Source organism: Phasianus colchicus, chromosome Z, assembly GCF_987193195.1.
Source record: "Phasianus colchicus chromosome Z, bPhaCol1.hap1.1, whole genome shotgun sequence".
In the NCBI taxonomy this organism is placed as follows: Eukaryota; Metazoa; Chordata; class Aves; order Galliformes; family Phasianidae; genus Phasianus; species Phasianus colchicus.
Window position 1 is genome coordinate 58,910,834 of NC_143476.1, and position 16,346 is coordinate 58,927,179.

The following is a 16,346-nucleotide window of genomic DNA, read 5'->3' on the forward strand; positions in this document are numbered from 1 at the left end:
AGACATCAACTAATTTTCTGCTATACAACTGGCAGATATTTTTAAATTTAAGACCATCAACATTCTATTTATATATATATATATTTTTATATCTTAGAATAATACCAGTAGACGTGAATCAGAAATGGAACCCAAGCATACCCAGCGGTACGCATGGCTAGTAGACTGGCAATGTGCATCAAGAAACACAGAACACCATTTCGTGGAGTTGAGGCTTTCTAGACCAGTGATTAACAGGAATATGTGTAAGGGGGCTATAGAACTTAGTCATTTATGGTAGGCACAGATCAGCATAGAACAGAAGGATAGCTACTTTTCTGAAGGTGCACTAGAAATTTTATCTGCACCAACATTTTCTCACACTAAAATAGCACAGTCTTCTTGCTGCATGAGGGTCATGAAGAAGCAAGAAAAACTGAGAGTCTTGTCCTGACTCACACAAAGTCATAATAAACCAAATACTGTACTTTGCCTTTGCAGCTTATCCTTTTATCGAGGTAGTTTCAGTACCTGGCTGTACATCTGGCCCCAGCACAGATGCTATGGTATTTCACAGAGTCAAGGGAAAACACTAATGCAGAACAGTTTTGACTTCTACTAATAATTATTAGAATGCATAACAGATTTCAAGCAGGCACTTTGTTCATCACAAGCTAGCAGAATTTTTGATAGCACTGAGGAAACTGTGCTTAAGGACTGCCATCCTGTCTGGGACAGCAAACTCACCACTGGGGAAGGAAGAAGCACAAAAGTTACATGGGGCTTACTTTCCAGTGATTGTTCAATATTTTTTGTTATGAGACTATCTATAAATTAGAGCTTTTCCATATTCTCTTTGCTTTTCCATATTCTTCCTCCCCAGTGAAACAGGAAATTTGGAAATTATAGGTTTATCATCTTAGAAACAATGTCAGCTTCTTCATTCTTAGTCCATTCTTAGTCATGTTTGATTCCACGTGCACTGACAGACACCATAAAATCCATACTGACCTTTTTAAGCCATTGGTTTTATTCATTTTATCTGTATTTTTTTGGAATAGTGGCTATCTTGTCTTTTGTGCCGGAACACCACATACTGTCATAATGCCCAAATGAGGAACTGATGACTCTGAATACAGTGCTCTAATGAAGCAGAAAATACCAAACTGAAGTTTTATTCACAGCCTGCCATTTCTCCTAACTCTAGTCAGAGTTAAATACACAATTCTGAACAGATTTGCCTCTGCTCTGTTTTTGAAGCTTTCTGCTGAGAACTTTACTACTCTTTCATCCTCATCCATCTTCATTTCAGGAATCTTACTCCCACCCATCTCCACAGCTAAATAAAAACTACAGTACTCTGAAGAGAACACCAGAAATTCTACAATCCATCTCAGTCACCACAAGGATGTATATATTTTTTTGGCTTTCAAAATGCAGCTATTCTGAAACATGCCAAGCCAGACATTTGAGTGAGGATTTGATGTTTTTGAAAATCAGAGGTCACAAATCACTCTATGTAGAATTATTTTGAATTAACACACTGCAAAATAAAACAAAAACAAAAGTTATCTGCCTTTCAATATCGGGTATCTGTGGTTCTTATTCTAGTGAGAGAACCCTACTCCTAGCATGCAAAGATAACTAGGAAAGACAAATTGGTTAATAGTAAAGAAGGAAAAGGTATTTTTCTGCATTGAACAAGAAAAAGGTTAAAGATTTGCATCATTTATTACAGAAGTATCCAAGCTTCTCTCTGCTTTCAGAGAGTCTTCCTTTCCTCCAGAAATTCACATATTCCCTGTCTGTTCTTAAGACATACCAGAGGTGTGGTATATCATACCTACTGCCCACAACAACCTTATTCTAACAACAAAGGATCTACCCATATGTAGTATGATATTTTAGCACTTTTGTGGAAAGATTTTCCCTCAGACTCAGAAATAAACAGTCCGATTTTTAAAACAAATAATAAATAATAGAGGTACCATAAGATCCAGCTACCCTTCCTCAAAGACAAACTTTTGTTTATTTATGCTAAAACATAATCCTTCAATTAGACTCCAGTCTAATCAGTAAATTATGTGCACACATGGTTGTTCTGCATTTTAAGGCATATTTCTACATTCAAACTTTTTGGTTCCTAAACAATATTTGCATGTAGTTGAAACTTATGCTGCAGCTGTTTTAAAAGTTCTTACTTCATTTCAAACAACAGGAAATAAAGTCAAATCCCTTCTATTCCTGGCCAAAACAAGAAATGGGATCAGAAAACCTAAGACCTGCTTCTATGTAACAAAACTTCCTTTTACTTCATCTAAAGCCATGGACAGCTTTTGTTTTAGTGCCAAGTGTAGCATTCCTAAAGAAACACAAATTCAGCAGGCAAATTAGTTGAGAACAATATACCATTTGGTCATCTCTAATGCCGAGGCCAGTTCTATGCAAATATCCTGATGCCAATGGAAAGCATGGGGCTTGATTTGTTGTCCGCGTTTCCAAACAGTACCAATTAAGTAGAAAAGACTGGCAGGAGGAAATCCATCCACCCTCGAGTTACATTTGTAGAACTGCAGTGCTTTAAATCTAGTCCTTAGATTATGATGCCATAACTTTCCAACACAGTCTAAGTGACTCATCTGGTAGGACAAACACTATTTTTGACATTCATGTCTTATGAATTATTAACTGGTTTTCTGCATCTAGATTGATTTTGCATGAAAAGGAAATCTTGGCACATTCTTGAACACTGAAAATTGAACAGACTAGAATAAAACTCAGCAAAAATTATCTATTTGGCTAATGCTGTTTGAAGGACCAAGTCATGTTAGTCTACAAAAGTCATAAAAAATGAAATCAAGAAGAGTTTTCAGGAGAATGTTCTTTCTAGGGTAGAACAAACAAACACATCCTGCCATTCTACCACCCAACATGCCACCCCCACCCAAAAAAGTCAAGTCCAAATCCTGGCTCCACACAGAACCACTCAAAAGTCAAACCCTATGTCTGAGAGCACTGTACAATCACTTCTTGAACTCTGACAGCTTGGAGCAGTGACCAGTGCCCTGGAGATCCTGTTCCAGTGCCTGACCATCACCTCAATGAAGAACCTTTTCCTAAAATCCAACTTGACTCTACCCTGATGCAGCTCCGTGCTGTTCCCTCAGGTCCTGTCACAATCACCAGAGAGCAGAGCTCAGTGCCACCCCTCTGCTCCCCTGGTGAGGAGATTCCCTCAGTCTCCTCTGTTCTGAGAGCCTTCCTTAGACACTTCCTTAGAACATCTCTAATGGTTTTATGTTTTTCTTATATTGCAGTGCCCAGAAACACACAGTGCTTGAGGTAAAACTGCACCAGAGCAAAGCATCTTTTGTCAATTGCTTGGCAGTGATGGGTCTGATGCATTGCAGAAGAATCGCTTTTGGAGTGTGTTCTGCCATCACACTATTTTGGCTGTCTTCACCCTGTTTCTGGCTTGATTTAGTGGAGGGTTGTAAGAGTTAGGGTAGCATGGTTGGACTCAATGATCTTTAAGGTCTTTTCCGATCTGAGTAATTCTATGATTCTATGATTCTATTTGTTCACAGAAACAGAACAAAAATGATGCTCCATGCTGATATGTTAAAGTGGAATAATAACTAATTGTGTTCTCAATGCTACTGATTTTGAACATTAAGATGGAGAAAGTCAGCATTTTTCTCTGATCATAACTTCAGTTTACAAGAGTTCAATACGATATCTCAATCTGACAGAACAACCAAATGTAAATTACAGTAATATTCCAGTTGTTCTGTGGCTAGTTAACTCAGTTAGTGCTATCTGTTCTTAAGAAATATGGATTCACCATACTAGCCCTCTCTTCCATGACACACCTGTTAGTTGAACCAGAACCAGCGGCTTAATTTCTCATTCTTTCAGGAGGTCCTCTAGCATCATCTCAAGCCTCCTTTATAGGCTGCCACTAGCAAGGTTACACTTTGTTGTGGTTTAGCCCAGCAGGTGGCTGAGCACCACACAGTTGGTTCACTCTCTCTTACCAGTGGGAGGGGGGATAGAGTTGGGAAAAAAAAATGTAGAACTCATGGGTTAAGATAAAACTATTTACTAAGATTGAGAAAAGGAAAAGTATAATAGTTATGTGTATATATATATGTATATATATGTACGCATATATATATACACACATATATATGAATGTATGTAAGAAATGATGCAGAAGCAATTGCTCACCATCCCCCAAGCACTGCCTAGCTAGTCCCCTGAGCATCAGAAGAGAGAGAGATGAACTCCCACTCCCTCCAAAACTCCTTCCTCTTGATGTCATACTGTATGAAATATCCCTTTGGACAGTTTAAGCCAGCTGTCCTAATCCTGTTCCCACCCAGCTTCTTGGACCCTTCACTGAGAATGGCTTTGGCTCTGTACAACATTGCTTAGCAGAAACTATAAACGTTGGTGTTATCAAAATTGTTTTTCTCCTAGAAGCAAAACACAGCACCATAGCAGACACTCTGAAGAAAACATCCAGCTGAAACTAAGACACACTTGCTGTCTTAGAAGTACCTCTGCTGGGATCAAATAACACCCTTTCTTCGGTGGGTGCATGAAGACTTAGAAGGCAGGTGAGACCAAACCATTGCCCCTTCATGTGGCCCATGCTATGCTGTAACAACTGTTTCAGCCAGTCTCAGTCTAAGTAGGAGGATTCTTTTTCAAATGCTATTTAATTGTACAGATATGGCCTCCAGCATGGGCAGAAGAGCATCATCTGTATCACATAAATTACAATGGCAAATCTATGAATCATCCTGTCTAGGACTGCCATGGTATTTTCCACTTATACACACACACAAAAATAGAATTACACTGAATTTCAAATAGAGTCTCTTCTTCTCAAATTTCTTCCACAAAGACCTACAAGGAAAAAGGAAAAACTTGTGAAAAACACTAACACAGTAAATGCGAATTTCCATTTTTTTAATCTTTTCTCTGGGACAAACAAACAAACAAAAAACAACAAATAAATAAAAATAAAAATCCTATTACTTCTTTGACAAGCTGAATGGATTCCTGTAAGATCCGCTGTGACCTCAAGTTTAAAAGAAAGCTACTCTTTTTTCCCCAAGATTAAGTGCTGGATTACATAAGCAGTGGAAGGTAATTCTGTGATCGCATCATACAAACACTGTGCTTTGGCTTAGTGCTCTTTCCTCTGCACAAAGCCTTACATTTAAGAGATGATCAGCAGCACCATTGTCCATCAGCAGCCAGAGAGAAGAAAATGAGAACAAGAATCAGAGAAGTTGCCAGAAGGCAATACAAAGCAAGATCTTCTGGTTCAAGGAGAAGAAGGTGTGGGAAGCAAGCTTTGATTGCCTGCAAAGAGAGCCATGGGTCTGCTTAATTCCGGGCACTTAGAACCAAATGCTGCACATTCACAGCTCACATTTACTCACAGAGCTGCAACAGCACCCTGTGGTCAGCAAACCGGATTTCCAGTGCTCTCCCCCTCCTATCAAGATTTTAAAGTCAAAGATTTCACCAGCACACTTACAACATCACAACAGCCTGTGTTCAAGCTCCTTCAGCTTTCAGTCTCCATTAAAATATGCACAGTCACCCCAGCACCTCACTTAAGTGTTTCACATAGCACTGCAGAATATTCTGCAAAGTAACATCTGCAAAGTCCATTCCTATCAAATGTGTATACACTGCTTCAGTGCTTTTTATGGAATGCCATTAGCCCTTGCTAGTCACAAGGGCACATTTCAATCTTGAAGACGCTGTTGTGCATGGATGACCAAGAACAGCCCACTCTTCCTAATTCCTTGCTGTGTAATACTTCCAGTGCAGATGAAATCAAGATAGAAAATACAGTTCCAATCCAAGTTATGCTTTGAGCACAGCATCCACAAATATTTTTTGTCTCTAAAGACCAGTGGGAGCACTGTTAATCAGTACTCCGGATTTATTTGTATGTACATGCAAAAAAATGGGAACTGCATAGATCAAGTGGAAAGATGCAGTGATGAAATTTTATTTAGAAATTAGCTTATTATTAAGAAATAATAATAATAATAATAATAAAAAGCCATTATCTTTTTCACATACTAAGCAGCACTTCTTCCTATTAGATTAGAACCAGAGTTAGAAACTGGAACAGACTGTTTAAGCCATCAACAGAAATTCAGAAGGGTTATACAATAGCCAAGCAAAGGGTAATTTAGATTAAGGTCAATTTTTCACTCTTTCAATTACATAATATCAATAAAAGGACATGTGGGAATTATGCCAAACATGAATATTGTATCTGACAAGCAAGCTACACTGCACAAATAGAAGAAATTTCCCTATTTGCAGTGGGAAATATTCCCCTCTCCAGATAATTAAATAACTTTCTCAAAAATATTCTTTATTTCCGGATCAAAAATTTGCTCACTTTCCCTGACCTACAAATGCACCACTCCAAACTGAGAAAAAATAGTGTTCTCATAGTGCACTGCCCCCAAAGAGGTTTCACCATCTAGTCTGAGCACTGCCCTCAGAGCCATGACACCTCACAAACATCTCTTTTTCCTCTTTCTGTCATCTGCTCACATATTACCACACCGCAGAAGATAGAGGCTTCTTAAGTCCAGTATAAACAATACAAAGTGCAATAGCTCCACCAGGAAAAATACAGTACTGTCTAGCTTCTCCAACTTGCCCATCTACTTCTACATATATGGAAACCGAACAGAATTTCATGGATAATGTTGAGAGGAGACACGGAAAGAGATAAGCAGACACAGTGTCAGTTCAGTCTCAATCAAAGTCAGTGGGAAAAGACAGATGAAATGCCTTCCTTGGAAAGGCCTAGGCTGGTAAGCATGAACAGCTCCTGCTAAACATAGAGGGACACTCAGGTTTGTATTATAGAATATGGGGCTAGGTGGGGATTTAAGACAATAATGACATTGATATATCACTATCCACAGTCTCTATCAGTAAGAAATAAATGGTGTAACAACTGGGTAGTTGCAGTTCAACTGGGGCAGAAGACCCCAGTTTCAAGAAAGGTTGTTTTGCCTACCACAGTGGAAATTGCTTATATACTTCACAAGTTTATATGGTTTCAAGCACTCAGAAGGTTTGCTGCACTCTTCCTAATAAGCAGACACTCTTACAGTACACTTCCAATCCACAGGCTCAGTGTTTTCAAATTCTGCCTCATCTCTAGTGAGGTCTTTTTGCAAATGAACAGTCATGAACCAGGGCAAATTCCCTCTGAAGGCCAGAGCAATTTTGCAATGCATGAATCATAGCAGAGCAGGGAAAGAGCCCCATTTGCTCCTTATTAAACAGTGGGGTCAGTCTCACGATGCACTTTACAGGCTGCCTTGTTAAAGCATGGTACTTTCCACCCAAAAGGCTGATTCTTACAACTGTGAGTGGCCTGGAAGCAGTTCCTCCAGTTTTCCTTCTGGAAATAATCCCTTTTCTGTATTAAAAAAAAAAAAAAAAAAAAAAAGCACACAAAGTTAAGTTCTACCATGATGTAAAGACGAATCAATTTGTGTCATAAATAGCAGAATTCAGTAGTGAAAAATAAATCATATTACTGGTCTTTTTGATCAGTTCAGCCAATTTGGACCTGCTGGTCAGTTTAATTTATTCACCTATTGCCAGGGAAATGTAGCATATGGCCATTCCCAACATTTTTGTTTATTTCTTTACGAAACTATGTGAGAACTTGCCTTAGTAGGGGAAGTGGACTAAATGATCTCCAGAGATCCCATCTAACCCCTGCAATTCTGTCATTCTTCATGAAATTATCCCAGTTTTGACTGTCCCTCACAAGTGCCATATTATACTGTGAAAGCAATCACACAGAACTGGAGCTCACGATATTTTACTACAACTCTCTTTAAATGCACCAGACTGTCAAATCTCTACCACCTAAAGCCATTCTGGCAGGGTTAACACTGCCCACAAACCTGCCGGTTGCAATAATCTCTCCATGCTGGCATAGCACTGATGGCAGAGGAATTTGCATGCCTGAAGGAAAACTGACCATTTAGTGGCACAGCATCTAACTGCCCATTTCTGGAGAAAAAAAAATAAAATTAAATTAAAAGTACACTGAGTAATGTTCTTAATTCAAGGATGTCTAACAGACTTGCAGCAGCACAGTTAATATGCAAATGTGGTTATATTTCTTCCTTAGATGCTCTGTGGGTTATACACATAAATGTGCAACCTAGCCTGTTCGGTACTTCTCCATTTGTAGGTCTAATATCTGGTAATTCACAATTACAGACTCATTCTTGTTTTCGCAAATTCAGGAATATTTGTTCTAAACTTTATGATGCTGCACAGAGGCAAAACCATCAATATTTTTTTCTAAAATGCAAAAGGGGTGAACACCCCATTCATCCTGTAAGGAGCAAAGCTACCACCTGCTTTTCAATGACGTACTGCTGCAGCAGTTGGTGCGAGGAATTTGACAGACATTAAGCTCTTCAATATGACTTCTGGTGAAAAAGTGGCATTATTTAACGCAGGTGAGCCTGACCTCTCACAAGTCTACATATATATACATATACATATATACATGTATGAAATCAAAACACTTAGCAATAAAACAATCTAGACACAGAAGTCATACAATTGCAAGTTCTGCCAGGCGCTTATTGCTGAAAGAAAAACATTTTTATAACATTTAAATTGTGACACAAATCTTTATGCTTGCAACTAAAACTGTTTTCTGTAATAATAATATTGTATACTCATAGTGCACTTGTGTGTAAAAGGACTACTAATTTTACAGCATTGAAGGAAGAAAGAAACTAAACGAAAGACTTCCAAATGCTTTACTGGATTAAAGGGCACATCAGAAACAACTTGAAATTGTTACAGGTGTGACTTTGGACTGCAGTACAACTGTGCATCATACACACGTTCTTCCATGACTAAGAACGACGGGAAAGATTCAGAGTCTTCAAAACTTCCAGTTTGTTTGGTCCCATCTGGGAAGCTCCGTTCACACTGGCAATGCCAATCCACACTTCACCTGGGGATTAATCCGTTATCAGAAGTATTCTCCCTGGAGTAAGGACAGCACAATCAAGGCCTGGATTTCTCACTCATGCTGAAAACAAGCCAATAAACAAATCTGTCTTGCAACCTACTTGTGAGTCATTCTCATACATGAATGTGTCTTCATGCCCTGCATGCAAACAGTCTGTGAAAGTCACGGCTGGGACCAAAAATCCCTGGGTCATCTGATAGGAGGCTGCTAAATCTGGCATCAGAAATGTACTATTTTGGCTCCAGCCAGCTAAAACTCTTCTCTCCTTCTACATGACAGTACTGCTGACAGTCTGTGTGAGCATGTCATCTGAAGGACAGAACACCACTCACAGCCTTTCTGCACCAGACTCACTCCAGAGGGGATGTGCACCCCCACTGCTGCGGAGTTACACTCATTAACTTACAATACACTCATTAACTTACAATAATGGCCAATCAAGGCACACTATCAGAAAGAGAACTTTAGATTGCCTACTTGTGATCTATGCAAGACATAGATTCTGCAATTCTTACTTATTGGTATGAGAACACAACGTAGCAGTGATGATCCCTGGGTTTGCAACAGCACTATAGGTAGCAGGGAGTGATAAAATGAAGTAGCAGCAGCAGATGGACACTGCAGCATGGGCTCAGGCACGCTTAACCGCTCTTTACTGTGTCTGTCATGAGTACAGCAGGCTTCTGTGGAGACAGTTCTACCAGTGATGCAGCATAATTTGGTATGAAAGGTGAGACACAATGTCACCCTGCTCCTGCATGGGCCTGTGGAGGACTTGGCACATCCTACCGCACTTGTAGTCAACATGGCTATGGTATAATTGTAAAGACAGCAAGAACTAAAGTTGGGACTAATTCTTGTGTAAGGGATCGTTCCTTTAGGCACATTTCTCCACAGTGCAACAACGGGTGAGATGAAAGAGAAGAGATGGATGAGAAAGAGAAAAGCGTAGGTGTTGAAAAGCCTAATGGCTGCAGTATCTGCAAGTCTGCACCTAGGGGCTGCTTACAGCAACATACACTGCTACCTGAAGATGCAATGACAATCAGTGAAAATTACTAGGTACTTACTTGCAAAGAAAATAATGGAGCCTCACACCAGTCTCGGACTACAGTCTGTAAATTCAAATAAATTCCCCTGGCTTCTATGAAACCATTTTGGATTTATCTAGGGATACAGATAAGCACACCAAGTCCAAGCTCAATTCAGAAACTGTACCCTTACGGACTACAGCATACGGATTCTGCATTACGAAACAAATCGAAGCCGGGTGAAACACCCACCCTGACCTCCTTACAATAACACACCATGCCTAAAGCAACACGACCAAATCTCATTATTCAGATTTTGCCTGTACCCTGAATGGGTCGGGGGGGAGGAGGGAGAGGAGAAAAAGAATTTTTATGAAGGTCTGATTTAGAAAGCCAGCCTAAAGCCATGCCGACAGAAAACCGGCGCACAGCCCGCAGAACGGGTCCGACGCCCACTCGGGCACCTGCCCCAGCTGCCGCTCCGCCGCAGCCAACTCCTGCGGGATCGGCACCCGCGCAGCGCTCCGCACCGCGGCGCGGCTGGGGCGGCGGGGCAGCCTGCGGGGCACTTCGCGGACCGCGCACTCACGCAAGCCCGTGTGTGCTCACTCACCGCGCGCACACACACCACGCAATCCGCGCACACCCCTGCACACACGCGCCCACGCGCGCCGTGCAGCCGGGTACGGGCCGGGCAGCCGGACCGAGAGCAGCGCCGCGCACCGGACTGCGCCACGCAGCCGCGCTCCACGCACCCGCGCACGGCCCTCGCGGCGCGGGGAGCCGAGGCGGTACCTGGGTCGCTTTATGGAACTGCTTCTTGAGCCCGGCCACCGACATGGCGAAGGCGGCGCGATGCAGCCGAGCGGAGCCGAGCGGCGCCGAGGAGCGATGAGGCTGGGATCCCGCCGACGAGGAGCTGCTCCGCTGCCCGCTGCTCGCAGCCCCGCACGCCCGGCGCTGGGAGGTGTCAGGCGGCGGCCGCGCTGCGGGGGCGCCCTGACGTCAGGGAGGGCCGCACCGCCTCTCCGCGCGGCCCCCGGCCGCCCCGCCCCGCCACCGGCCCCGGCGGCGCTGAGCGGGGGCAGCCTTGGCGCGGCTGGAAGCGGCGCTGCGGGATCCCGCCGGCATCCCGAGGGCCGCTGCCGACGGTCCCTCCTGCGCCGTTTGCTCCTCGTCCCGTACGGCCCCGCGGGGACGCCGTTCGACTCGCCTCGGCTGGGACGCGAGCAGGCGGCGATGGTGGACAGGTGGACCTGGGACTGGGTGCAGGTGCTGGCGTGCCCGCTTCTTCGGACCTGGCTGGCCTCAGTGGGACGATGCAAGCTCTGGTTCCTTGTATGCCCTCACTGTGTGTCTTCTTCTTCCATTGGCGATGCCGGTGACACACGGGCAGCCAAACGTACAGCCTGCCCCACTGCTGGCACACTGGTGTGACTGCTGGCTTGAAGGTGAAGAGCCTCAAACCCAAATATATGTCAGTAATGTGTGCTTTAGCAATTTGGTCGGACTAGCAGAACAGTAATTAACAGTAATTATTAGGCTCTGCCAGGAAAAGCCTAAGCAGTGCAAGCAGTGTGATCCAAATGTAACAACTCTTCTTTGCAGGCTGGGCCAAACGCTGTGTATGTGTGCTGCATCTCAGCACAGCGGGGATGAAAGATTGCATCTGCTGAAAGTAGCCATTCTGCACTGGCAGCTCCATTCCCACTATCATCCCACAGCAGCTAGGTAGCACAGTTCAGAGGAGATGGGATGGAAACATTCTGAGAAATAGCTGGAGCTGCTTCTAATCTGCATGTGGATTTGCCATGGCGTTAGCAGACATGCTCAGTGCACCTAAAGCAAAACAAGAACTGTGTAAGCCCACGCATCACCTCAGCCCCGTGAGGTATGGAACAGTGCTGTCTCCACAGTGCCCAACTTTGAAGCATGGTTCTATAAGGGACTGCAGTAGGAGAAAGAACTGTGAATGCACGTCACATCAGTGCTTTCAGAAATATCACCAGCGTGGTTCATCATGGAGAGTGGCAAACAAAGAATACCCCTGTGGTCATAGGGAGCAGAATGGAAGAGCGTAATGGCCTCCTCATGGGCACAGTAGGAGGCATTTGTTTCTGAACTAGTCCAGCACCAATACTGAAACATGCCCATTCATTTTAGTATTAATATTATTTTAGAGGATGAACATTGAAACTGTATGGAGGTGACAGGTGAGGAGTGGAAGGAAGTTTCTTGTGCTCGTCATAGAATCATAGAAGATCCCGAATTGGAAGGAGCGCACAAGGATCATCAAGTCCAATTCCTGGCTCCACAAAGCGCCATCCAAAATTCAGACTATATGTCTGAGAGTGTTGTCCAGATACATCTTGAACTCTGGGAGTTCGATGCCATGATCACTGATCTGGAGAATACTCCTCAAAAGACTGTATTCCAATTTGTTAAATATTTTGCATGGAAATTATATAACTGAGGGACAGTGTGGTCTGCCAAATCCAGTTTGTGGTATGCAGAAGTACACGGCATCAGTGAAGCTCCCTGAAGCTCCCATTGCAAGTTGATTGAAATCACAAGTCTGCTGCCCATCTAAATGTCAGCTCAACTGCAACCTGGGAAGCCCTGATTAACTCGTCTTGTGTATCTCTATTCACATGGGCGAACCTAATGCTTTTAATTGCACTCATGCTTTTCATTATAATTTTAAAGAACATTCGTATTTCTGAAAGCTCAAAGTACTTTCTTGCTTCAAACACAGTTGATGCCTGTCAGTCTCAACAGACTTACAACTGCTTTGACTAAATTAAATGCTGACATTTGTCAAAGAAAACTTTGTTTACTGTCAGCTCTACCGCCTATCCCATCATCTGTGACTTTTCTTCAAGAATCTGTATGAATAATGCTTTGAAGTCAGAGAGCTGAATTATGTTTTTATTAAATTGTAGTGAGCAATAACAAGATGCTTGCTTGTAATGTATCATATCTCATTTTGAAGTATATTTCTTTACAAGATACACATATATACAAAAATGAATTAAGAAAATATCGTTGCATATTCAATCCAAATGCAGTATTTTTTTAATGTGCAACTTTAATCCCGTCTTTGTGCACACTGTAATGCCTTTGGGTTGTTAATCACTATTTTCTTAGATAAGAAAAATAAAACAGACTTGATTTTGCAAATTTAGAACTGCATGCTACTTCTAGCAATTTATGTGTGTGTGTGTGTGTGTTACCAGTTGAAATAAAGAGCAAAAACTAAGTTAAATTTGTTATGCAAATACAATACTGAGTAATACATGGAAAGTATCTCATATGATAGAGAAAGAGGGGTTTTTATTATATAAGAGCTGGTAAATATTGATAGTGTGGTAAAGATCATATAAGAAGCACTTTTGCTAGTCTAAATAATCATATTATTCTAGGGAATTTAGAATAACAAGAATTCTTTTTTTTTTTTTTTTTAAAGAAGGCAAAGAAGAAAACAGGCAAAATAAATGAAATAATAGGAAATGAAATAATAGAATAAAAGTCCTACTTGATGATCAAAGAAGCAGTTAGTTTGACGTAGCTGATACGTTAAGCTCCTGTCTGATTTTCAGAATTCTTACAAGTGGACATTGAACTTACTGGGACTGAACATTACTACAAGTTATACTTTGGCTTTCTGTAGCAGAAGGCATGGATTTTCACTTTTTTCTTTTTCTTTTTTTTTTTTTTTTAACAAAATATAAGCCATTTAAACTGTATTTTTCAGCAAAACATGGTGGGAAGATCCTTTGCAGCTAGCTATATAGTAGCATTAATTCTTTACAAAATGCAGCAATTTGCAGCTCAGTGGAATAGAAATCTGACTCCTCATGGCAGAACAAGAATTCCACTAGTGTTTGAACACGACTATAGATAATATTTTATTTAGCACACATTCTAAGACTTGTTTCCATTCAATTTACAACTTGATTTCAGGCTAAAGTTGTTTGTATTTCATTTGAGTGCAGAGAAACTAACGTGCTCTTCTTCTTCTCAAAAATCTTCATTTCATGTATTCTTTTGCAGTGCTGTTTCTCATATATTGTCCATCCATTCTTACCTTAATTCTCAGGTTCTTCCTCATGTTTTATTCCAAGGACTTAAATCTACTTTACAGTGAGAGAATAAAAGGGAAAGACAAGTAGATCACATATAGGATTTAGAGTTTGATCTAATTTCAGTTGTCAGGACATCAAGATGCATAGCTGAGTTCCAGAAGACTTCAGTCTTTAGAAATATAGAAATCTAGGCATCTCTTGCAGTGGCATGAGGTAGAGTATACCCCATGCTCTTCTCATAAGGTGAGACGTTTTGAAGATGCAGTCTGCTGTGCTGGCTCTAAAGACAGTGTGAGTTGAATCTGCTTTAGTTAAAAGAAAGAATTTCACCATTGTCTCCTGAGTTTTTCTTTGTAAATCTCACATTCAAATTCTGAGCAAGTTGAATGTATTTTAGAAATTGTCTGTTAAGCTCAGCAAGGTGATATAGCTAGTTTTGTTCTGAAAGTCATTGTGTGAAAGAAGTGGAAAAATTGTAATTAATTATAGTAGATCATGAAGAATTTGACTTCTACATTTTTCTGATGTTGGCTCCATCTTAAAGTTTGGTGTTGTTTGTTTTTTGTTGTTTGTTTTATTGTGTTTTTTGGTGTTTTTTATGGTTTTTTTTTTTTTTTCTAACCCAAATAGCATTCTCAACAATACAAAAGGATGTAATGAAAAAATGAAATAAAAGCATTAGGAAAATGTACTTGAGCCAAAGGAATTAAAAAATGAACTCCAGGACAATATGCTGTGGCAATATGCTGTGGCATTATAGGCTCTTGCAGAATGTTCACTGGAATTGAATCACTCTATTCAGCAGATATAAACTAAGTACAGACCATCTGAAGAAACTTCTGACTCTTCGGACTGCAAGTCCTGAGAATCAGTGAGTAGACAGTTTTTCCAACCTTTCTGCTCACCCTTCAGATTTCTTTTCTTCCAAGGAAGCACAGCTTGGTTAATAGGGAACAAAATGTTTCCAACACATGAAATGAGAGAGAATTACAGAAGTACAAGATGGAATTGGGGAACACCGAAGGTACTGTAAAGGGGGGGGGGAGTGGGTGTCACATTGCTAAGGTGAAAATACCTTCAGAGATCTAAATTATTATTGCAGCTAGCATGAAACAAACCACAGCTTCATAGTAAATGATGTAAGAACATGACATTTAAAGAAAAAACAGCAGTTCTAGGTTTGTAACAATCACCAAAATAACGATTTTTGATTCAGTAGTGTGCCACTAGCTCTTAATCTCTATCAGAAGAAAATGCACAATTTCCTGCCCATATATGTATGTTTCACAGAATTGCCATGGATCAATGTGTGGTTTTGGGTACAGACTGGTTCTTCTATGCTGTTGAATGTGCAATAATAACTGTATTAAGAAAACATTAAAATCATTTTCTGTCCAACTGTTCATCTGCTTGTCCACAAGCTGAGAGACCATTCCATCTGTGCCTGTTTGATATCCTGAGAAGACTTATCCAGCACCCATGTGGATTATTTGTAAAGATCACAGATGTTAAAGATGCTATTCACAGAGCTCCTTAATACAGGAATAAGACATGCATGGAAATACATGGCTCCATAAGCTTGAAACTTAACAACATTTTAGTCTTTGTGCAGAAAGACGGCTTCTGAGATTTATGCCTAGATGTAACATGTCAGAGAAAGGACATTAGAGGCAATGAAGGAGTAGATGATATATTCAAAGCCTTCAGCTGAAATAAGACCATCTTGAAACACTGATTTTGGTGGGTCACCTTGTATCCCTCTCTCTCAAGCTTTGTTTTTTTCACATTATTGGTTGTTTGTTTTTTTTTTTTTTGGTTTGTTGATTCACTTGTTTTGTTTTAATTTAATTTTAATTGTACATTTTAATGTACGGATTATCATCTCTAGTAAAAATCTTGCAGTAACTATGACATAAGAATGCTATGTGTCTGGCCAAATACTGAGTCAAAGACCTCAATGACAAATATATGCACCTTGAGTATTCGAGTCATATTTAAGCTGGGAAGAGAGCTCTCCTCTGTGCTTACATAGCACTCTGTAAAGGTGAATGTTTTTACATTTACCAGTTTTAGTACTATAAAAAACAATTTTAATATGAGGTTTGGATGCCCCAAGTTCTTCAACCTGCATTAATTACTGTAATTGAACAAACTTACCTTTGGTGAGAGAAGATGAAACAG

At 40.9% G+C, this 16,346-nt stretch overlaps 1 protein-coding gene across 1 annotated transcript in view; it reads right to left on the reverse strand.

The window, feature by feature from the left end:
* Window positions 1-11,085, reverse strand: part of SH3GL2 (SH3 domain containing GRB2 like 2, endophilin A1) — an 89,034-nt gene extending 77,949 nt beyond the window's left edge. The window contains exon 1 of the mRNA XM_031608077.2: window positions 10,876-11,085. Within this exon, the coding sequence (XP_031463937.1) occupies window positions 10,876-10,920 (45 nt within the window). The 5' untranslated portion in view covers window positions 10,921-11,085. The remainder of the gene's footprint in view (window positions 1-10,875) is intronic.
* Window positions 11,086-16,346: the final 5,261 nt, after the last annotated feature.